Source organism: Martes martes (assembly GCF_963455335.1).
Source record: "Martes martes genome assembly, chromosome: 7".
Classification (NCBI taxonomy): domain Eukaryota; kingdom Metazoa; phylum Chordata; class Mammalia; order Carnivora; family Mustelidae; genus Martes; species Martes martes.
Window position 1 is genome coordinate 32,876,964 of NC_137894.1, and position 24,518 is coordinate 32,901,481.

The 24,518-nt window shown below is 40.0% G+C and overlaps 2 protein-coding genes across 2 annotated transcripts in view; one reads left to right on the forward strand and one right to left on the reverse strand.

Annotated features, from left to right (window-relative positions):
- Nucleotides 1–42: 42 nt before the first annotated feature.
- Nucleotides 43–16,498, reverse strand: SENP8 (SUMO peptidase family member, NEDD8 specific). Its single transcript, XM_080809379.1, has 2 exons — nucleotides 16,375–16,498; nucleotides 43–1,779 (listed from the first exon to the last, which is right to left on the reverse strand). The coding sequence occupies exon 2, from the start codon at nucleotides 1,741–1,743 to the stop codon at nucleotides 1,105–1,107; it is 639 nt and encodes a 212-aa protein (XP_080665505.1). The 5' UTR covers nucleotides 1,744–1,779; nucleotides 16,375–16,498; the 3' UTR covers nucleotides 43–1,104.
- A 195-nt stretch (nucleotides 16,499–16,693) lies between these two features.
- The window catches only part of MYO9A (myosin IXA), a 276,631-nt gene continuing 268,806 nt past the window's right edge, over nucleotides 16,694–24,518 (forward strand). Inside the window, exon 1 of the mRNA XM_080807816.1 lies at nucleotides 16,694–17,148. The gene's annotated coding sequence lies outside the window, so the exon portion shown is untranslated. The remainder of the gene's footprint in view (nucleotides 17,149–24,518) is intronic.

Below are 24,518 nucleotides of genomic sequence, written 5' to 3' on the forward strand. Positions count from 1 at the left end.
ATTACTTGAAACTCAGAAAAAACACATCAATGATTTAGGAGGGATAGCATTTTTTATTCTTGGTTCCATATTTAAAAAATAACATCGTTTCCGTTTTGAATTAAGTGGAAGGGTTGAGAAAGGTCACTTTTTCTGCTTTATAATCGCAAAAGCAAACCAACTTTAAGTGTGCAAATTTTAGATACAATAATACCCCTGGTATCACCATGACATAACAAACCAATTCTGCCAGATTACAGATAGAGAGGAAAGGAAAAATTATGACTATCAGAAAGCAGCAATACTTATTAGAAATAACAGGTAACCTTAGGAAGTTATCAGCTATGAGTTTTAAAACCACAGAACTTTGGATGTTAAGGAAGGAGTGTATGCATGGCTAACAGACAAAGTGAAGAAAAGCTGTTATCGATGCAGAGCAGCAAGTCAACCCACCCACTGAGCAAACTAAAAGGTCCAGCAGCCATATATTTTAATGAAGTTACTCAAGATTCCCCCTCTCTTAAAGCAGTCCAGGAATCAGATGGGGGAAGACGGGCTATCATCATCTTTATCAAACATCTGCAAAGGTTACAAAGATAGCCAGGAAAGCCTCTGCATGGTGAATAGAAGAGATACCAAAGAAATGAGTATTTGATTTTCCCAATATTTAGATCTTGAATTAGGTTAGATCTTGACCTGCTTCTACTTCTAGAAGAAGCTGCTTCTACTTCTAGAAGAAGCTTGATTCTTCTAGAAAGTTCTTCTTGCATTCCTTTAGATTTCACATATACTTGATTTCTTTAAAGATCACTGCTTTTCCTTAGGAATAAACCAATGTGGATAAGGGAGACAAAAAGGGAATTAATAAATGTTAAAATAGCGTGGTTTTAAGGTTTTGATACATAACTTCAAGACATTTTCACAGAGCACACTGCTCTCAAGTTAGGGTTAAAGTGAAACTTTCCATCTGGATAATGCAGAGGAGGACATTCTTCCAGGGAAAAATAAGAACACTAAACTTCCCTCTACTGGGCATCTTCCTTCAGGCACTGAGACTGCAGCCATCCAATAAATGGGGATGGGCAGAAAGAAAAGACTTCAAAAGTCACAGATATACTTTGGTAGCTAATTTTTGGCAAGTCTGGCAATGAGATCTTTCCATTCTCCTCTTTTCTTTGTGATGTATGTAGGAGTGAGTAGCTGCAATAGTGATTCTGGCTGTTGCCTAAAGAAGTTCTGACACAAGGCCTCAGTGTTACAAATCACATACATCCCACAGTCATAGCTGTTTTGTTGAGCAGGGGCTTTTTCTTCCACAAAGGCCAGTTTGTCTCCTTTTCTGCCCAAGAAAGCTTCCAGTTTCTCTGCTACCTGCTTTGCATGGACTGAGTTACTTCTGCTATGAGAATCATAGTGAAAAAAGCTATTTTTATCTTGGACATAAACCAACAAACTCCAATGGGTTCCCCCAGCTGCCTCGTTGGAATTATCATTGATGGCTAAAAATAAAACTCTTTTGTTGGGGAGGTCCAGGGGTTCAAGGAACATGGCAATCTCTGCTCCGTTGCTAGTGCACTTGATGAACTGGGTAACTTCGGGGCTGATGAAGCAGACACGGTCAGAACAGTCATGAAACTGACTGTTGGCAAAGTACTCAAAGGCAAATCCAATGATATGGTCATTGAGCCAGCTTGGAGGATCCAATAGTGAGACATCTGATTGCCGCAGTAGACTGTCCATGTAACTCAAGACTACAGGGTCCATCTTGTACTGACCAGGGTTGATGAGAAATTCCAGAAGCTGAAGGAGAGGCAGAAGATAATATTTACTGTTGAATATGATACCTGGGTATAAAATGAGGGTAATAGGAGCTACTCTTTCAGGGTTTTGGTAAAGATTAAATATAATTGCCAAGTGTTCAGCAACAATGCCTGACTAAGAGTAAACATTCAAGAGACCCTAACTTATGTGCTATATGTTAACAATTAGTTAGAATGAAAACTTTGGAAATTTTTCATGCTGAAACAATAAACATGATTTAAAAAAAAAAGATTTTATTTATTTATTTGACAGAGAGAGACACAGCGAGAGAGGGAACATAAGCAGGGAGAGGGAGAGGGAGAAGCAGGCTTCCTGCTGAGCAGGGAGGCTGATGCAGGGCTCGATCCCAGGACCCTGGGATCATAACCCAAGCCTAAGGGTCTGGGTCTTCGCCCAGTTGCCCAATGACTGAGCCACCCAGGTTCCCCAGTAAGCATGAATTTTTAATTTCCTCTTTAGAGGCAGAGTTGTGTAAAAATCATAACAAATATTTATGAAACTTCCTAGCATTAACCATATACTTATTTGTCCCTTTATGCATGATAATAATGGCAAATTATTTTTACATTAAAGTGAATTTTCAAAGAGTCTAAAGAAAAATGTTGCTCATTAACAAAGGAAATAGTTTCCATTTCAACATTAATTTTAAAGAGAAAAGACAAAAATATTGCTTCCTTATTCCATAATGGAAAGTGACAGTGATTAGAGTTGTAGTTAAAAGGAACTACAATTTCAAGAACAGAAAATTGTGAGAGTAACACAAATGAAAACCATTCCTGGTTCTGCCTGAGTTGCGAGCATGAGTGATATAATAGGTCCTAGTTCACTTCCCACCTTTAACCTCAAGTGGTAAGATAAAGACTATGTAATTTTATAATATAAGCTGGGGGCACCTGCGTGGCTCAGGTGGTTAAGCGTCTGCATTTGGCTTGGGTCATGATTCTAGGTCCTGGGACTGAGCCCCACGTTGGGCTCCCAGCTCAGCAGGGAGTCTGCTCCTCCCTCTCACTCTGCCTCTCCTCCTGCTTGTGCTCTCTCTCTCTCAAATAAATAAATAAATCTTAAAAAAATATATATATAAGTTAGAATTTTTTTGTAAACTGAAAGGTAGTTAGGCACAGGAATCAAGAGGCCTGGATCTAGCCCCAGTCCTATCACAAACTTTATATGCTTTTGTCCTTGCTTTTGTTGTCTTGTCTGTAAAAAGGATACAGATCTGCTTTACATCCCTCAGTGAATTGTAGAAGAGGCCACACAGTTTTACTCAAAGGTATGGAAAGAATATAAAATGTTGTACCAACAGTATTTATATCATTAATTGATATTAGTAAGGTGATCAGAAAATCTAGATAGCATTCCACACCAATGAAAGCAAATGAGGTTTGGAAACAAACATCTATTCCTGTTATCTTGTCCAAACGGAAGCATGACTAATTTAGAGTAGAGCAGGAAAAATTATATGAGTTTTAAGATTAATATAGTCATGATCACCCAAGGTAAGGTGCTAACAAAGGCAGGAAGTCTGATCAGAGTGGAGGGTAACATAGTATCTGAGCAAAAGAGAGCTAACTACTATTCATGACCTGGCAGCATTACAACATCACTACAAATCACAAAGCAATCAACAGTCACATGCAGAAAGAGAGTACAAAACAAAGCATACTGTAAGAAAATGTAACCATCTCTCTGAGAGACTGGGCTAGAATAATCAATTTAATCAATTCTGGCCATTAGACCAAGTTTCTACCATTTGATCACACTACTAAAATAATAAAATTTTGTGGCACAACCATTTTCCTGTAATTAAAACCCTGCAAAAACCTACACAGAAAAATAAACATACCCCTCAAGAGAAAAAGCCTAAAGTAAGTGAGGTAACTAAGAAGCACCAAAGATAGTTTTAGATGCATAGAGTATATCATAATTGAACTATTTCAGAAACAATATAAAGCTGTTTATGAGAAAAAAAATATATGTGTTAATACAGATATACAAAATAAGATGGCATGAATTAAGATTTTCTTAGGAAGAGAGAATAACTTCAGCAGAGACACAAACTAGAGCCAGGAACAAAGTTAACGAGGCATAGAGCACATTTGCTATGGGTGGGCCACAAATCTGGCTGTAAGCTTTTTGGCAGCTAACCAGAGAGCATTAAGTTAAACATTCACAATGTCCATAAGGTAAAAACAAAGCAATTGCTCAGAAGAGGTAAAAGCATTCTTTGTATTAAGCTTAGACAGTTTTTGTTCAAGAAATTTTCATAAAAGACACGATGTATCACAACGAATAATATGCCACAATATTTTTATAATAGATGAAGTTGTTTCAGAGGATCGTTTCTTAAAAGAATCCTTCATATCCAGCCTGATGGCAAATGAATAAACAGTATTCTAGTAAAAGCAAGTCTATGGAGGCTAGATACTCAGCTTGCTGCTGATCTGACTTAAGAGTAAATGAATATGAAAAGGGAATGACTGCTTGTGCATCAAGCAAGTCTCCCTCAATCTCCCCCAACTCCCCATGCTTTCAATGAATACTGTGTAGTGGTAAATGCCATATTGTACTGCCTGGCAAATACTCGGAGACCTACTCTCTATGCTATCAGCTGAAATCAAACCCGTATCTTAATAGGCAAACCAACTAGGGACAGAAATGTACAAGGAGACCTGAAAAGACAGGCATCTCATCTTGGAGGGAGTGACCAAAAAGGCCAAGATTTCTTTCAAAAAAAGTTTTAGTGTTTTGATTTTGAAAATACCCAAAAGACAGACAATGGGTCAATCAAGGATCTGGCTCTATCCCACTGGATGGAAGGATTGCATGACTGCAATAGTTTAACCACAATAATCCTAAAGCAAATGGAACCAAAGTAGCCTTTGTCCAGACCATCATTAGCAAAGAAAAACCCTAAACTTCACATCTGAAGACTTAAATTTTAGACTCAGTTCTGTCACTCATTGGCCGTGTGATCATAAAGAAACTACTTAATTTCTTTAAGCCTCAATATCCTCTTCTGTAAAGTGAGAATAATACATGACCTTTCTCACAGAGTATTTGTCAATATAAAATGAAGAAACACTGATAACTAAGATTTTTTTAAAAATATAACATAAAGTAGTATTTCCAGACATCCATTGTGTCATGGAGAAATTTATATCCCAACAACGGGTAACTATTTCATTCAATAAATGTTTATTGAGTGTTTCCTCTGTGCTAGGGGCTGGAAATACAGAATGGGAATGAAACAGTCATAATTCTTACCCTCACTGAGCTTAAGCTCAGTGGCATATATATGTGGTTATAATGAAGACATCATAAATATACAATTTTTTTAGTCAATAAACACCTACTGAGAACCCAATTTTTTAAAAAAGATTTTATTATTTGAGAGAGAGAAAGCATGTGAGAGATCATGAGCAGGGGGAGAGGCAGAGCGAGAAGCAGACCCCCCCCTTCCCTGCTGCGCAAGGAACCTGATGTGGGACTTGATCTCGGGACTCTCGGATTTCGACTAAGTCGAAGGCAGATGCTTAAATAACTGAGCCACCCAGGATCAATACCTCAATACCCAATACCTCAATACCTCAATACCCAATATTAGCTATTGTGGAAGATACCAAGATGTACAAGGTAGCTTATAGTCAATGAGACAAGAAACCCACAAGGGGCAGAAATAAAATGATGGGAATTCAGAATAGGGAACAATGACCCCTGGCTAAGAGGGTGAAAGGGAAGGAGAGCTGAGATCAGGAACAACTTCACGGAGAAAGTGATGTAAGAGTGGGCTCTTGAAAGGCAGGTAGAGTTGGATGCATGGAGAAGGGCATTAAGAAGGTAAGAGACACAAGGGAAGTGCCTTAAGAAGAGTGGTCCAGTCTGGCTGGAATGAAGTTAGAGTCAGGGTGCAGGTGAGGGTAGATGAAGATTATCAGAAGCTAAATGGTAATGGACTGAAGTCCAGGTGAAAGAGTTTGAAATTTATACTGGAGGAAATGGGAAGCCATTATGGCAAGGCTGGTGCTTTATTAAGTTTACTGATTCAGCTGTGGTATACAGGATTAATTGGTAGGGAGAGAATATGGAAAAAGAGGGGCGCCTGGGTGGCTCAGTGGGTTAAAGCCTCTGCCTTCGGCTCGGGTCATGATCTCAGTTCCTGGGATCGAGTCCCACATCGGGTTCTCTGCTCCGCGGAGAGCCTGCTTCCTCCTCTCTCTCTGCCTGCCTCCCTGCCTACTTGTGATCTCTGTCTGTCAAATAAATAAATAAATAATCTTAAAAAAAAAAAAAGAATATGGAAAAAGAGATCAAGTAGATTTTTATTGAAAGTGAAGATATAGGAGGAAATGACCTAAATCAGGGGAAATGGTAGTAGAAAGGGGGAGGCAAGGAGGAAAAGGTACTGTAGACAGAGACTCAGTAAGTGATCAGAGAATAGTGGATAAGAGAGAAGAATTGGGAAATGATCTGTAGGTTTTAGTTGGGGTGACTGAAAGGATGATGATCCTGTTATTAATGGGGTAGGGGAAAGGGAGACAGAAAGGGACCTACCAAAAGAACCAAGAGCCATCTAGAGCCATCCTAGGGATATTTCCTTTCTATATAGTGAGCACTGTGGTTGGTGTATCTGAGGTACAATAAATGTTTGCCAGAGGACTGAAGCATTTCAAAGAAAGGAGTCAGAACATACGGATTAAGGAAAACAAGATAAATAAGGCCTCTTAAGATGTTTGTATTGTCTTCCACAACCCCATTTTTGCTTTGGTTTTGTGTTTTTTCTGTTCTCCTCTGTTAATTAATAGTAAATTCCTTCAGAAATAAGACCTACGTACTTGGTCTTGGTGGATGGTAAGGAAGATTGGGGAGTGAACTAGGGAGGCAATAATCTCCCAATTCTATTTGTAAAGTCCCATAAATCATATTATAGTTCTTTGTTTTGGAGTTAGGAGGCTTTGGGTCCAGGCTCTGACTTTGCCACTTGCCTATGTGACTCTGGGCAAGTTATTTATTCTTTTTCTGGGCCTCATTCTCCTCATCTGTAAAATGAGGTAATAAAAACACCTGCCTCACAGGGTTGTTACACAAAATAAAATATGAGTAAAAACATTTGGCATGGGGATGCCTGGGTGGCTCCGTCAGTGAAATGTTTGCCTTTGGCTCAGGTCATGATCGCAGGGTCGTGGGATTGAGCCTCACATTGGGCTTCCTGCTCAGTGGGGAGCCTGCTTCTCCCTCTGACTGCGGCTCCCCCTGCTTGTTCCCTCTTTCTCTGACAAATAAATGAATAAAATCTTAAAAAAAACCCAAAACAAAACAAAACAAAACAAAAAAACCCACTCAGCATGTCGTCTGACATACAGCAGGCTCTCAGAAAGTTTTTTTCTTTGCTCCCTATATTTCAGGTGGTAATAATGGGACTTGGGAATTTCTTTTTTTTTTTTTAATTCAATTTTATTTATTTATTTGAGAGAAAGAGAGAGAAAAAGAGGGATAGAGAGAGAGAGAACAAGCAAGGGGAGTGACAGGCAGAGGGAGAGGGTGAAGAATGCTCCCTGGGGAGCAGGGAGCCTGACACAGGGCTCCATCCCAGGACCCTGGGATCATGCTCTGAGCTGAAGACAGATGCTTAACAGACTGAACCACCCAGGCGCCCCCAGAAACTTCTTGGAAATAAAGAATGTTTGTCTTTTTTTATAAAGCCACAAAGTCATAAAGGACAGACCTAGCTAGGTCATGACTCTGTGCTCTATGCTTTACCTTTGGCATAAGATGAGTGAATGCTAACTCCAGAGAAAATTGTTCTCTCCACCTGAGTGAAGCAATGATGTTAATATGTTGTCAGTATATATAAGCCCTGCAATTACAGTTTACTGTATCTTCCAACTTCTGTAGCTAAATGAAGCTAATATTGAAACCAGAGCATAGAACACTTATAAACAAAGGCTTAATTTATTTTTTAAAAAGGAGCTTACTTTTTCATATTAATCTTAAAATCTTAAAATCCTTAAACCCAAGCATATTACTTGAATATTTATTATAAAAAATAAGGTAATTACACAGTTACCAACCTGATTACCTGCTGATATAATTAAGGGAAGAAACTGTTGGCTCAGTAGAAAAAAACACTAGGTTGGGAGTCAGTTTCAATGAACTGTGTTCCAAAGGAGTGCTGTCTAATAGTACTTTTGGTGATTATGGAAATGTTCCTTATTGGTAATGTCCAAAATAGTAGTCACTTGCCACATGTAGCTGCTAAGCACTTGAACTGTGGCTAGAATGAACTGAATATTTAATTTTAATTAACTTAAATTTAAATATCTACATGTGGCTACTCGCTACTGTTTTAGACAGCACAGTTTCACAGATTTCATAGGTATTTTTTGAAAGAAAAGAAATAAGATTATATGGTTAAATAAGATAGGGAAATGCTGCATCCTAAAACTCCTTACTGGAGATTCATAAGGCACATAAGCATATTAGAGGCTAGAATAAGTTCTCCAATAAAGAAAGGTAACTTTTCTTGGTCTTTTTTTTCTTCCCCCAAACTCACTTGACCATGAGACACTTTTTTTTTTTTTTAAAAACAGAATATCTATCAATACCTTATTGTCTGTGCAGTGAAGTTTGGGATATGCTTGCTGAGCTATTTAACAAATGGCAGTGAACAAACTGTTAAACATTTGATAAAAAAAGAAGTTAGATCTCTACCTCATATCTTATATTCAATTATATTTTAGGTGGAGTAAAATTTAAATGTTAAGAAAGAAAACAAAAATATTGGAAGAAAATAGAGCTTAATACACTTATGTGACTGGCCAATAAACACACGTAAAGAAACTCAACACTTTACTAGTAATCAAAAGAAATCAAGTTAGAGCAAGATTTCATCTTTAGCTATCCAATCAGCAACGATGAGGAAAACTGGTAAGTCACAATGCTGAGAGACCATGGGAAAACAGGCATTCTCCTTGTTTATAGGAATATAAACAAATGCAAGCTTTTTGAAGGGTAGTTTGCCATTATATTTTAATTCTTAAGAAATGTCTACATGCAGGTATTACACTTTCAGAAATTTATCTTAAGGAAAACATTAAGGATGTGTGCAAAAATTTAACAAGAATGTTCATCACAGCAATGTTTATAAGAGAAAAACTAAAAGAATCTGAAAGTTCAAAAGAAGACTGGTAAATTTAAATAATAGGCTTTCATACAAGGAAATATTTCAGCCATTAAAAAACAGAATTGTAGATACAAATTCACTGACATAGATATTCATGATATGCTATGGAAAGGAAGTTTATACAAAATTTGTACAAATAGGGGCACCTGGGTGGCTCAATGGGTTAAGCCTCTGCCTTCCGCCTGGGTCGTAATCTCAGGGTCCTGGGATTGAGCCCCATGTCAGGCTCTCTGCTTGGCAGGGAGCCTGCTTCCCCTCCCCCCCTGCCTACTCATGATCTCTGTCAAATAAATAAAATCTTTAAAAAAAAATTTGTATAAAATATACACAAAAATAATCAAGAATGATAGCCAAAGTTTAAATATCATTTTAAGAAGAGAATTATTAGTACTTCTTAGCTTTTTACCTTCTACCTTTTGATACTGTCTGCTTTATTTTTTTACCCTTTCTTTTTATAGTGAGCACATAACCAGTAAATACAGCTATTTCCATTCAGGAAGAAAAAAGATGTACCACCTCCCACTCTTACACTGACCTAAAATATGTCTGTTTCTTCAGCTCACTGGTCTCACTTCTGTCCTCTGGGAAAAAAAACACAGGAAGTCTAATCTCTCTTCTACAAACCTTCAAACACAAAGATGTAAAATTAATCTGTTTACCAAAATTGGATTACGTTCAACTTCTAATATATGATTCCCTTTGCGATTTCACAAAAAGAATAAAATCCCAAGACCAAATGTGCTTTTCATGGCAGCATAAGCAGAAATATTTTCAGGAAGGAAGTTCAAACTTTTTTTTTTTTTTTTTTGGTTTCAATTTCCCCCTATTAAACATTTCCTTTTAAAGCTAGCCTAAACCATCCAAAGATTTGTATAAAGTGGAATGTCAAAATTACCATCAAGATTTATATATCCCTCTTGAAGGCAGAGATTATTAGATTTTATTCATCCTTGTTTTCTTTAGTGATTGACAAACTGGAGAAATTTTAATAAATGTTTTTCCTGAACAAAATACAGAAGTAAAATACATTTTGAAAAACTCCTAAAAACAAAATTGTTATAAACATAGAAAGATCTCTTAATTTCATAAATTGCTTACAAATTTGAACAGTATTCCTCTGACATCAATATTTTATAAGTAGAGGAATTCAGCTCTCAAAGTAGAAAAACTACTTGGTATGATGATTGTGCCTATTAACTCTACTACCATACATTCCATTTGGTCCTGCCTTGGGCCAGGGAGATAAACTAGGTGACTTTTTAGGATTTCTTCTAGAACTAAGGTTCTCTATTTACTGCTCTGTTACTACGTATGGCTATCAAGGGCTAAGGTGTCATTGACTATGAAAAGAATTTTATTCTCAGTCTCATTTCTAACTCAAAGGTTCCATTTATAATTGTACCACATTTTTTTTTTTTTAAGATTTTATTTCTTTATTTGACAGACATAGATCACAAGTAGGCAGAGAGGCAGGCAGAGAGAGAGAGGGGAGGAAGCAGGCTCCCCACTGAGCAGAGAGCCGGATGCGGGGTTTGATCCCAGGACCCTGGGATCATGACCTGAGCCGAAGGCAGAGGCTTTAACCCACTGAGCCACCCAGGCGCCCCTATAATTGTACCACATTTTTTTCCTTCCTCTAAACCTGATGTAAACACCAGCCTTTTCTTTTTTTTTTTTTTTTTTTTTTTAAAGATTTTTTATTTATTTATTTGTCAGAGAGAGAGAGAGAGCGAGCGAGCACAGGCAGACACAGTGGCAGAGGGAGAAGCAGGCTCCCTGCGGAGCAAGGAGCCCGATGCGGGACTCGATCCCAAGACGCTGGGATCATGACCTGAGCCGAAGGCAGCCGCCCAACCAACTGAGCCACCCAGGCATCCCCACCAGCCTTTTCTTAAACTGTGCTTTGCTGAGAATTTTCTGAGAAATGACTTTATACAACTGCAAAATTTAAAATACCTGGGGTTGTTAAGACAGTGTGTGGGGAGGCCAACAGGTTCAATGAGAGGTCTGAGTAAGATAACATTTTATAAAGGAGTGGACAGATTTTATCATATGCATCAACACATTAAAGCTCGTAAGGTATGATCAAGCTAAAGTTGTAATCTGACTGATTTCTTAAATAACCACTGTGTTCAACACACAGTAGATATACCCAAACATAGTTTTAAAGAGTATGAAAACCCACCATCTTTTAATCTTATTTTTCCTGTAGATTTCAAAGCCTGGTAAATAATTATTTCATAAATAGTTAAGAGGTAAATTGTTATTACAAACTCCTACTTAATGGGTTTCAAAAATGTGGTTGGCACATAGTAGGGGCTCCATGAATATTTAATGAATTAATGAAAGAAATAATGAACATATGTTTTACTGTATTGTGCTCATAGGAAAACAAGATCTGAATTGGCCCAATCATACATAAGGAATTTTCTGTTGTAGCAATTTGTCTTTAAATGTTAATTAACACAAATATTTGTGAGTTATCTGACCAAGTTTGACTTATATATTATTAAGCAGGGCTAAATATTTCTAGTAACTATTTATTTTAGCTGCTAATGTAAAATTCCAAGTTGCTACAACAAATAGTAGTGAGAATATTAGAGCCATCTAAGGCCAAAAATCCCAAGCTTTTGTTTTCAAGGAATTGAACCTACTGCAGTACTCTGAGAGAGTATTTATTCATTGGCCATAAGGGAAGGAGGGCCTCAAGTTTTTTTTTTTTTTTTTTTTTTAAGATTTTATTCATTTATTTGAGAGAGAGAGAGAGAAAGACAGCGATAGTGGGAGAGAGCACAAGCGGGGAGGAGAGGGAGAAACAGACTCTCCCCCTGAGCAGGGAGCACGATGTGGGGCTCAATCCCAGGACCCTGGAATCATGACCTGAGCCAAAGGCAGACGCTTAACTGACTGAGACACCCAGGCACCCCAGAAGGCCTCAAGTTTTTAAACCTATAATCTAGATGCTCAAAAATAATAATTGTAATTGGGACAATTTTTTTTCAGTTTCAAGATTGTGTTTTAGTGCTTTTCTAACAGATGAAGGTGTGGAAGGGGTAGCCATTTAACTGGAAGCCAGAGAAAAGAAATTTCAGAGATCTTTTGTAAGTAATGAAGATTCTTTTTTTTTAAAATTTTATTTATTTATTTGACAGACAGAGATCACAAGTAGGCAGAGAGGCAGGCAGAGAGAGAGGAGGAAGCAGGCTCCCCACTGAGCAGAGAGCCCGATTCGGGGCTTGATCCCAGGACATGACCTGAGCCGAAGGCAGAGGCTTTAACCCACTGAGCCACCCAGGTGCCCCAGGAATGAAGATTCTTAAAAAGCTTTGTAAGTTTCATGTATTCTTGCTGCAGATAGACCTCTTCCCCATTCCCCTAAAAAGGAGAAAACAGATGAACCTCAACCTCTATATGAACTTGATTCTCAGTCTGTATTGAACCGTATCAGTACCCAAATGGTCTCCAATAGTTAGATGTACAAGATCAATATAGGCTAGTCATGCTGAAGAAGGTACTCTCTCAGAGAAACTGATTCAGAAAGTTAACTTTACATTACTTATTTGGATTAGTAATACTTGGACCCCATGATTACTTTTTTTAAATATGTTTAAAAAAACATACAAGTTGGGTACTAGCTGGAATTTGTAAGTTTTGCATAGTCTGGTATTGATCAGTTTTTTTTTTTTTTTAATTGATCAGTTTCTAAAGAGATGGGTTATCTGGGCTTTGAGGACTTCCTTTTTGTTTGCTAATGCATTCTACTCATCTAAGAGGTTTAAGAGATTGACAAAGAGAGAGCAATCTTGACTTTAAAAAGTCAGAAATGTAGGACTTACAGGGGTAGATGGAATTTAATCAAGGAAGGCCTTAGCAACACCTGGGAATCTATATACATTGTAAAAGCCATTACCCATCAGAAGTACTAACATTATCACTTATAATACAAAAAAATGGGCATCTCTATTGAAAGGTATGTGATTTAGTCCAATTTATATTTCTTTAGACTAGACAGTCACACTGGGGAAACAAAGTAACAGAGCAGACCCTTTAGAGATCACATTATAGTAAATTTTAGTTAAAATTTTAAAAAAATATTTACTGCTCCAGACTCTTCATTCCTGTCTTCTTTTTTTTTCTTTAAGATATTTATTTATTTATTTATTTGACAGAGAGAGAGAGAGAGAGAGAGATAGATCACAAGTAGGCAGAGAAGCAGGCAGAGGGAGAGGGGAAGCAGGCTCCCCGCTGAGCAGAGAGCCCAACTCAGGCCTCGATCCCAGGACCCTGGGATCATGACCTGAGCCGAAGGCAGAGGCTTAACCCACTGAGCCACCCAGGTGCCCTCATTCCTGTCTTTCGACAATCCGATCTACACATTACTGCTAGATTAGTTTGTGTTTTTTCTTTTTAAAGATTTTATTTATTTATTTGACAGACAGAGATCACAAGTAGGCAGAGAGGCAGGCAGAGAGAGAGGGGTAAGCAGGCTCTCTGCAGAGCTCAATCCCAGGACCCTGGGATCATGACCCGAGCCGAAGGCAGAGGCTTTAACCCACTGAGCCACCCAGGTGCCCCCTAGATTAGTTTTTTAAACAGAACTCTAATTAATTATTCTACTCAAAAAATTTTAAAATCTCTTCAGTATCTACCAAATTTAGTACTAATTATACCCTGGCATTCAATGATTTCCACAAAAAGAGCCCCAATGTATCTTTCCCAATTTATTTCCTAGTACTCCTCCTGCATATATAATAAGTACAAGCTCAGTATTCCTATAGGCCCAAATTATTAGGCAATAGTGAATTAGTACTGGTTGCTGCCCTTAGGTACAAGAGGAAAAGAAAACAGCCAGTTCCCTACTCCCAGAGAGAGGCTGGGAAATGAACACTATGCCAGTACCTTCTGAAACACAGATCTGATCTGTCATGTTCTTGCTTAAAACTATTATAGTCAGCTTTTTATAAATCTATGCTCCATGGGCCAGGATGCAGTTAGAATTAAAGGTTCCATGAACTTGGACTGAGAAAAAAACTGCATCTTGATTTTTGATAATATCTAGCTGAAATTCAACATTTTCTTCAGTAAGTATAGGATAATCCACAGTAGTATTAGCAGTCCCTATATCTTTTCACCAATAGAAATATATTTTCATATCACACTGAAGTTTTTCAAAATATTTCAAAATTTCCAAAAGTATTTCAAAATATAATTTATACTCATCACTATTTTGAAATTACTTGCTGCCAGATGTTATTTAATGCATAAAGAAACACACATATGACCACATCAAATACCTGTTTTTTAATATTTTTAAATTTTTCAATAAAATTGATTTTGTTTCCATTTATTTTATTTTCACATTTAAAAACATTCTGAGATAGGGGCCACAGGCCAGGCTGCCAAAGAAGTCCATGGTGTAAAAAAAGGTTATTTTATTTTTATCTTTTTAAAAATATCTATTAATTGCTTATAGTAGATAATCTAAATACTTTAGCCTGGAATTCAAGGCTCCTCATAATCTGTTCACACCCACTTTATCATCTTTATCTCTGCCCCACCCTTACCCCTCATATTAATTCCTAGTCATACCAGACAACAGTAATGCTGTCTTATCTGGAGGCAGATAGACAAGTTTTTGCATTAGCCCTAGTTAATAGACAGTAGCCATGCACTGCTTTGGCTCTGCCTTATAGAGACCTCTCTGCCTGCCACGTGAATTGTTATTTTAAAAGGTTTGTTTTCACTAATACTATGAGATCTAAACAGGGTTATATTTTAACTGTCTTTGTATCTCTCTCCTAACTTAAATGATTGCTGAATAACAGAGGACAGATTCTAAATTGGCAAGGCACTGCAGTAATCTCTAGGGGAGTAAAGTTAATCTTTGAATCTCAAGTTGACTTAGCTCTTTTTGGGGACAGAAATGAAGATGCCCTTGATTGAGCCCTGAGGTTGGATCCCCAGCTGATAGATGCTGCTGGATGCTAGGGAAAGGGAAGAGAGCCCTGAGGTGGACTTCATAAGATTGAGGGATGGAACTGTGCTTAAGGGAAAGGCAGAAATGATGCTTTTCCCATTGCCCAGAATAGTTATCCAAAACTGCTATCACTGTGCTCAAACTTCACATTCCATCCCCAACTCTCTCATCCAATGACTTCCATCTTAATGTTACAGAGCCAAAGACATCAACTTCCTGCCCTTCCTAACTTTACATCCTTTCTTTTCCTCTAGTGGTTCTCAACCCTCAATGCACTTCAGGAGCCTTTAAAAAGTACTGATGCCTTAGCCCCTAACCCCAGAGTTTGTTAGAACAGGAGCACTGGTTTTATTTAAAACAACAACAACAACACCCCCCCCCCCAAACACACAAAAAAGCTTCTCAGGTTATTCTAAGGTGCATATAAGGTTGAGTTCCACTAGTGTCCTTGATGCTATAAATTAGCCACCTTCATCCATGAATTGTCCACTTGTGGGTTCCATGGAGCCTAAGTCTCCCATCTTTAAAGAAAAGATTCTTTCTGCCCACATTCTCGCCCCTCATCTCTCTCACCCTTTACAAGGATGCTTTTTCAAAGGGTAATCTACACCTATGGCCTCCACCAACTCTACTCCTCCAACTTTGTACTCTTACAGTCAATACTGTCATATGTTTTTGCACCCGTCATTCTCTCTGCTTCTATCTCCTATTTCTTGGCCAGCCACACTCACTAGTCTTTTAACACAACTTAGGAGTGACTCAAAGGTCACCTTGGAAAGAGTTTCCCCCACTCCTTCCACACAATCAGGGGCTCCTCTTCTATGCTCAGAGGGTTCTCTGCTTTTTTTCTGTCATACATTAAAAAAAAAAGATTTTATTTATTTATTTGTCAGAGAGAGGGAGAGCGCGCGCGCAAGCAGGCAGAGTGGCAGGCAGAGGCAGAGACAGAAGCAGGTTCCCCGCCGGGAGCAAGGAGTCCGATGCAGGACTCGATCCCAGGACCCTGGAATCATAACCTGAGCGGAAGGCAGACGCTTAAGGACTGAGCCATCCAGGCGCCCCCATAGTTTTACTTTATTACTACTGCGGATTCTCTCAACGTCTCCCACATAACACCACACTTGAGAAAGCTGAAATTGTTTCATTTACTTCTGACTTCCTAGAGTCTGAAGCACGAGAAAGCACTCCGTGAAAAGTCTGAAAAATGAATGGAAAGTCAGACTAGGAAAGGGAGGTCGGGGGCGGGGAAATGCAGGGGAGAGGGCGTGTGCGTGGGAAGGGGCGGGGGCTAAGAGGGGCGGCGCTGAGAATCCGGCACGAGAACTGGGGAGGGGGCAGGGATATGCCAAATCCCCAAGGGCTGAAAAGCGGCTCCCTGCCGGGACAGACCAACCGAAGTGGGGAGGCGGCTTCTTACCTGCCTCGGGCCTCACCACCCCAACCAGCCTTCAGGCACCTCTGTGTTGGCCGGAAAGCGAAAGCTAAGGTCGCAAACCCAGAGTTTTTTACCCCAGCCTTGCGACATTCCTCTCTACTAGAGTGAAAATCTGAGGCACGGTTCCGAGCTCTGCCGTAAGGTGAGGAAGAAAAGTCTGGGCGGGGCCGCCTGGGGCGGACGAATGGGGCGTGCCGCGCAGGCGCCTGAGGTACGCTCTGGCGGCGTCACGTGCGGGGGCCAGGCCGGCAGGCTGGCCGGCTCCGGCGGGCGGTAGGGGGCGTGGGAGGTAAGTGCGCGCGCGCCTGCTCGTCTGCAGCCGGGGAGTCGCGCGGGGCGGGGCCGCGTGCGCGGGGTCGGAGGCGCGCGGGCCTGAGCAGACGAGGGACGCGGCGGCGGTTGGCGGCGGCTGCTGAGAGTACCGCAAGGACTGTGAGGGGAGGCGGCGGAGGTACCCGTGGCACCCGCAGAGACAGCGACAGCGGCTGAGGCGGCGGTCCGACGCGTGCTCTCTGGGCGGGGTGCGGCGGGGGATGTGCCTGCCCCGGCCGGGCGGAGTCTCTCTGACAGGGCGGGGGATGCGCGGCGGCCGCTCTCTCGGACCCTGAAGCTGCTGGGCCCACCCTCCCGGAACCGTCCGACCTTCGGTGGCCTTAGCCTCTGCTGTCTCCGGCGGCCTGACCCTGGGGCCGCGGGTGGGAAGTGGCTTCTGGCGAAGAGGAGGGGGCTGTGGTGGCCACCGCGGCGGAGCCCGAGGTAAGACCCGCCCAAGCCGCCGAGCGGCCCTGCCGCCCGGCCCGGCCCACGTCTCGGTCTCGCTCTTTGGCTCTTGCGGGGCCGCCCCGCCCCGCCCCAGCGGAGACGCCCCGCGAGCGGGTCTGCCCGGGAGCCTCCCAGACACCCGATAGCGGCGCCGGGTCCCTTGTAGACCCCACCCAGCGTATCTTCCATTGGCCGGACACCATCCCGGCCCGCCAGCCCCGGCCGTTCTGGGGCCCCCACTCCAACACAGCCCATTAGAAGCCCCCTCGGACTCTCTTAGGACTCTTAATGGAGCCTTCAGACACTGTTACGGCCTCCCGTAAGCTGACCGGGTCACAGTTCCTCCGAGACCCAGTCACGGCCGCCCCTTAACCGATAGCGACCCCCCGCTCCACGGCATGTCCATCGCAGCCACCCCGTTCCTGCTGACCCCTTCCCTCCCAGCTCGCTCTCCATCAGCCCTACCCACCACCTCGGCTTTGGGGTAGTCTGTCTGGTGATGCTCTCACCTCCCAGGGGATCTGGTCAGCACCTCTTAGACATCATCAGACAGTAGCCTCTCCCCAGCCCTTCTCTCCGGCAGACCTTGTTATCTTTCTCTTTTCTTTGGTTGAAAGGGTTTGCCATTAAATCTTGGAGGGATGTTTGCTTAACCTAGTGTCTCCCCGCCCCCCCTCGCCCATGGGGCTTAAGGGGACCAACTGACACCCGTGTTTGGAGGGTTTAATCTGGTGACTGAGGAGGGAGGAACAGGGAAGAGTGTGGAAGCCCAGGGCAGAAAGTGTGTGTGTTGATAGGTCACACAGCCTGCTTCTCATCTTGTGTCTTCTGTGGAACGTGTGACTTTAAGGGACCTTTATAAGGATTAAATCACATTACACTAGGGGATGTGACAGTGTCTCCATGTAATATCACTCGCTTCACCTTCCTGTAGATTTTTATGCATTTTTTCCTCTGTTTTTGAATGATACCGGGGGATTGTTTTTTTAATGTGTTGTTTTGAATTTTCTGGAAAAAACAAGTTTTGTGGTTTTTCTTGATCTTTGAAGATTTTGATGTCAATTTAATAATTTCTATTCTCTGAAGCAAGTACAGTTATCATGCAGTGTTGACTGATGTCATTACCAACAGCCTTCTCAGCAGTAGTGAAATAGTGGATAAAATTTTGTTTTTGGAAGTTGAACTTCTGAGTTGTCAAGAAGGAAATGTAGTGTTACACTAAATGATCAGGACCTAATTTTAAACGTTGGTATAGGTGAACTATAGTGAGGTTTTTGTAGTTAGTACTTTTAAAATTTTTATTTTGTGTGTGTGAAGCTGAGGAGAACATCATATTGAAATTATAGGTAATAATTAGACATAGTATAAAAGTCAAGAAATTTAAAAGAATATGCAGTAAAAAGTTTTTCTTCCCCCTGTATTCTCCAGTCACCCATTTTCACTCTTTAGAGGCAACTTCTGTTTCCATCTTTATGTGGGTCCTTCCTGTGATATTTTTAGCATACACAAACCTATACATTCTCACATTTATATTATTAAATTATATTCTTTTTTTTTTTTTAAAGATTTTATTTATTTATTTGGCAGACAGAGATCACAAGTAGTCAGAGAGGCAGGCAGAGAGAGAGGGGGAAGCAGGCTCCCCACTGAGCAGAGAACGCGATGCGGGGCTCAATCCCAGGACCCCGGGATCACGACCTGAACTGAAGGCAGAGGCCTCAACCCACTGAGCCACCCAGGCGCCCCTTAAATTATATTCTTAAAAAGCACCGCAAATACTTCATACTCTGTAGCTTCCTGTACACTCTATAGCTTTCGCCCCTTCACCCCCTACCTTGTAGTAGATCCTAGAAATCATATAACAACAGTACATATGGAAATGCCTCATTTATGGGCTGGATAGTATTGCTTTTATGATGTTGAGATTATTTTTAGTCTTTGCTTTTATAACCAACACTACGTGCTTTTCTTTGAAATATATTAGCTGTTTATGTCCTAAGTAATTATCAGGATTTCAAATTTCCTGGTGACTCTTTTTATTGAATTTACAAAAAAGGATATAACTGAAGTTCTTATTGAATTTCCGAGCTTCCGTGGAGTGACTAGCTTTGATGGTGATTATAATATTTATCAAATAAGTTATTGAAGGATATAAACTATGGCACTGAAATGATCAGATTGTCATTTTTAAAAGGTCGCTGTGGCTGCAGTGAGTAGAGTGGATTAAAGAGTAGTCTAAGACTAAAGGCAGGAATATCAGGCAAATGATGGTAGCGGGTCTGTATTTGGGTATTGGGAGTAGACAGGACTTGGTGATTTCATTGGATTTGAGATTATGGAGAAGGTTCATATATGATTTAGGTTTCTAGCTTGTACCTTTCACTGAAGTGGGAATTGATATGAGGGAGGAATGGGATTTTTTAATTTTATTTTTGTCAAGAAAGAAGAATTTAATTTGTGACAGGTTGGATTTGGGTGATTACACTTCTGTCAGATCTTGATGTGCAAGAGGCAGCTGGATTTGTGGCTTAAGTTTATTATCACCCTCTGGGTTGTAATAGATTTTTGGGGCAAAAGGTATAAGTGAGAGGAGAAAAGATTATAGGACAGAGAGCCAACATTTACAGTGTAGGTAGAGTTGAATGTCTAAAGCTAGTAAATTAAGTGATTAAATTCTTTAAAAAATCTTACTGTAAGTATCAATAGTGAAGTACACTAATATGTGATTAAGTTTTTTCCCTTAGTTAACATCAGTGGTGGATAGTTTATGAGGGAAATGGAATAAACTTAAGATTTTTTTTTGAAACTTAGATTTTCTTAAAAAAAAAAAAAAAGAAACCTCAGTAGAAATTAGTACCATAAACCCATCTTTTCTAATCATTTGGATTTTGCTCTTGCAGAAGTTCGCTCAGTGTTCATTTGTGGAGAAGTACAGGATGTTTGAAAATATGGTTGCCCAAAATATTAATTTTCTTAGTTTGCATGATTTTTCAGGTTCTGTTAACTTAGTTTGAAATAAATATTAGCGAATTTTGGGTCATGTTTTAAAATCTAACATCGACTTTATGTATTTATAAATCTAGAGCTGCTGTGTAGATAGATCTCTCTCCTTAACTCTAGACCTCTGTGAATTACTGCTAATGGACGTCTCCACTTGGATTCACATTTCACAAGCACTTCAGCCTTGTACAAAATAAAACTTTTTTTTTTTTTAAAGATTTTATTTATTTGACAGACAGAGATCACAAGTAGGCAGAGAGGCAGGCAGAGAGAGAGAGGAAGGGAAGCAGGTCCCTGCTGAGCAGTGAGCCCAGTGCGGGTCTTGATCCCAGGACCCTGGGATCATGACCTGAGCCGAAGGCAGAGGCTTTAACCCACTGAGCCATTCAGGCGCCCCCAAAATAAAACTCTTTCCCTGCTTCTCTTTCTTTCAAAAAGAGGGAGACAAACTGCAACAAAAAATTTTGTTTTTGATTTCCTATCTTGATGATGATCTTCATCTCCAGATGATCATCATCTCCAGAAGTCTTCAGGAACCTGTGAATCATCCTCCACTCTGTACCTTTATGTACTACCAGTATCATAAAATCCTGCACATTCTCCCTCATGATATTTCAGATAATTTCTTATTGCTATTTTTGTTGTTTCTACTTTATTTTTTTTTAAAGATTTTATTATTTATTTGAGAGAAAGCAAGTGAGAGAGAGAGCGCGCGCGTACAAGACGGGGGAGGGTCAGAGAGAGAAGCAGACACCCTGCTGAGTGGAGAGTGCTAAGTGGGACTCTATCCCAGGACTCTGGGATCATGACCTAAGCTGAAGGCAGACGCTTAGCTGACTGAGCCACTCAGATGCCCCGTTTCTATTTTATTTTAACCCCAGATGTCTGTTGTGCTGCTCCTGTAATGCTTTCTAAGTGGTCTTGTTGCTTTCTCTTTTTTGCCTCTTGTTTTGCCTGCCATTCATTCTCTGCACTGCTGCCAGATTAGGTGTTCTAAAATGCTCTTTGCGTTAGGCTGTTTCATTTGCAAAGAGGAGATTCAAGTTACAGTAAGTAGTAGAGTGCTTTTTGAAAGGAAACATGCATAAGGGAACTTAGGAAAAGCTAAACAACTTGGTCTCAAGAAGAATAGGAGTTTAATAAATAAAGCTAGAAGCAGGAAAAGACAGATTTCACTCTAGAGCTCTTTGGTTAACTTGTCTTAACTACTCTTACTATTTCTCTTTGGTTTACTTTTTCTCTCTACTCCAGTTTTTCCTCTGCTGTTTCCCAACTTCCATTTATTCCTAACTTCTGCTTCCTTGTAACTACTCTATTACTCTTGTGCCAATATTTTGCCTCCTGGATGCTCTTGTTTTAACTTGAGCTCCTATTTGCTGACTTCTTCCTTCTCCCTGGAATCTTCTGGTTTGAATTTCTAAGAAACAATCTCTTTGGCTCAGATCTTTTTCTCATGGGCTGCTATAAGTCTGTATACCTGGGTCATGTGATCACTCCTGGCCATTTAGTGTTGGCCATGTGTTTATTTGTGCCTGTGGGTGTGGGGCACGTCATAATGGTGAAAAGCATGGGGCAGTGTGCAGGCTAATTTCTCACAAGATGGGATTGCGAGTATGGCACACACTGTAAATGACGTTTGTAGTACAAAAGCAAATCTGATCACGTCCTTTCCTGTTGAAAGATCTTTAGTGCTTTCTCATTGCTTTCAGGATAATGCTTAACTGTAGCATGGCATGTATGTGAGATTCTTCATGACCTGTTACTTCTCTAGGCTTTCCTTCCTTGCTTTCTTCCTTAAATTCTTTGATCCACCCTTATTGAACTGGGGGTTTCTGCTCAGATAAGGCACTTTTTCTCTGGTCTTAGCATCCTTTAGCATTCCTTTCTTGTCTTTCCCTTCTCCCATTGAGAACTCAGGTCAGTTATATCTTCAGGAAGCTTTTTTTTTTTTTTTAACCTCTGGGTTGAGTTAGATGCCACTCCTGGGTGCCTATTTCCTTCAGTAGGCTTTAACTTCTTTGATATCCCTATAATATAGGAAGAAAGGTTTTTAGATTGGGAATTTAAATAAGCTTTTTATAAATTGCGAAGTATACAAAAAAGTACACAGATCCTAAATGAATTTTCACCAAGTAAACATCAGTGTAATCAACACCCATAGTAAGATGCAGAATATCACGACTTCATAAGCTACCTCATGTGCTCTTCTAGTTACGTACCCAGTTCAAAGAGGATTTAATTTTAAATAGGAAAAACTCTTCAAGATAGAGATTTTTCTATGTATTTTGTGTGTATCTTTAAAAATAAAGGAGACAAAGATACTGGGATTTTGATCCTGTAGAAAGAACAAACATAAGTTATGTTGTAGAAGTGCAGTTTTGCATACCAATATGTAACAGACAAATTTAAAATCGCATTGTACTAATATTCAGTTGTGGGATGTTTGTATTTAGGTAGATTTTCTTGTTTATAAGTTTAATATTTTAGAGTGTCAAAAAGGATATAATAGATCAAAGAATATTTGTTGAAAATTGCCTATTAATTTTGAATGGTGAGCTTGCTGGAGATGTGTAAACACGTAAAGCTCTTTCCAAATGGTGTTTGGCCTCTGAGTTTTAATGTGAATTATGTTGCTAGCATATTTTGGCAGAGGGGTCATCCAACGGGCAACTGGAGTGTAATTTTACATGTACAGTTAGGAAAGTACTAGCTGTCCTATGTCATAGACAGCTGGCTTGCTAAGAATTGGTTCTTTTTTACAACCAGCAATAATTTTAGAGTGTATTTTTTCTTTTTCTCAGTTTTGATTTTTCTTTATCATTATGTAGTTTTTGAATATGAAAGTATTTTTTTAAACATACTTTCTCCTTAGTTGGGCTTTTCTGTCTGTAAATATTAAATCCATTAAGGCCGGTTAAGTGGAAAGAATATGGACTTTCGAACCTGGGTTTCCAGTGACCTCAGTTCAGTTGCTGCCTCCTCACTTAATAAGCTGTCATTTATAGGCAAGTCACTTTACATTTCTGAGCTTCAAGAATGTTCATTTCTCAAATTAGAAATATTTACCTGAGATAAGGTTATCATTAAACACTTTATTTAAAACAGTAGGCACTTAGTTGATATTCAGCAATTACCCCCCCCCCCCAAATGTTTATGTTTAAATAGGAGATCAGAAATTTAAAGAATTTCATTGTGGGGCGTTTAGAATACATGGCTAATCAAAGTTAGGTGCTAATAGAAGTAAATCTTAGAAAGATAGTTGGCTAGCTGTCTTTTTTTTTTTTTTAAGATTTTATTTATTTATTTGACAGACAGAGATCACAGGTAGGCAGAGAGGCAGACAGAGAGAGAAGGGGAAGCAGGCTCCCTGCTGAGCAGAGAGTCTCATGCGGGGGCTCTATCCCAGGACCCTGGGATCATGACCTGAGCCGAAGGCAGAGGCTTTAACCCACTGAGCCAGCCAGGCATCCTGGCTAGCTGTCTTTCAAGTGTGATCATACTTTTGAAGTAAAGAAATTTCAAAGAAATGCTTTTCTTGATTAATAGATGTGTTAGAATGCATTTTGATTCACTGCGAGGTATCCTAAGAAAGCGTTCTGTTTGCCAGTGACAAACATTCCTTAAATCATTGACAGATTGTAGTACTATTGCTGTTTGTAGTGTGTAAGTATTTGTTTGAAATCTGTTTACTTACATTGATCAGATGATAGTGGGATGAGTAATCTCTGAATTTTTTTCTTTTTTAAATGTAACAGAAAATTCTTCAGGTGACTGTGTAGATATGTGTTTTTTTTTATTTTTTAAAAAATTTTACTTATTTGACAGAGATCACAAGTAGGCAGAGGGGCAGGCAGGGGGTGGGGGGAGCAGGCAATACAGGGCTCCATCCCAGGACTCTGGGATCATGACCTGAGCCGAAGGCAGAGGCTTTAACCCACTGAGCCACCCAGTCGCCCCTAGATATGTGTTTATAAACGACTTTTAGATCGTATTTTTTCCTTACTTGCTTTTGCAACTTTGTCTTCTTTTAGCTCTCTTCCCTGCCCCTCCCCTCCTTTTTTTTTATAATAAAAAACTTAAAAAAATATTGAAAAGTTGAACAATTAGAACAAAGGTCATTGATAGGTCTGCCACCGAGATTCAAGTTACCAATAGCCATCCATATTTGCTTTCCATATGTATGTGTACTTGTATACTTTTACTTAACCTTTGAAAGCTGTAAATATTATGATGTTTACCTCAAAATACTTCAGTATTTATCTTCTAAGAAAATAGATATTTTTGGGGTACCTGTCTGGTTCATTCAGAAGAGCTAATAATTCTTGATCCTCAGGGTCATGAGCCCAGCCTTGGGTGTAGAGACT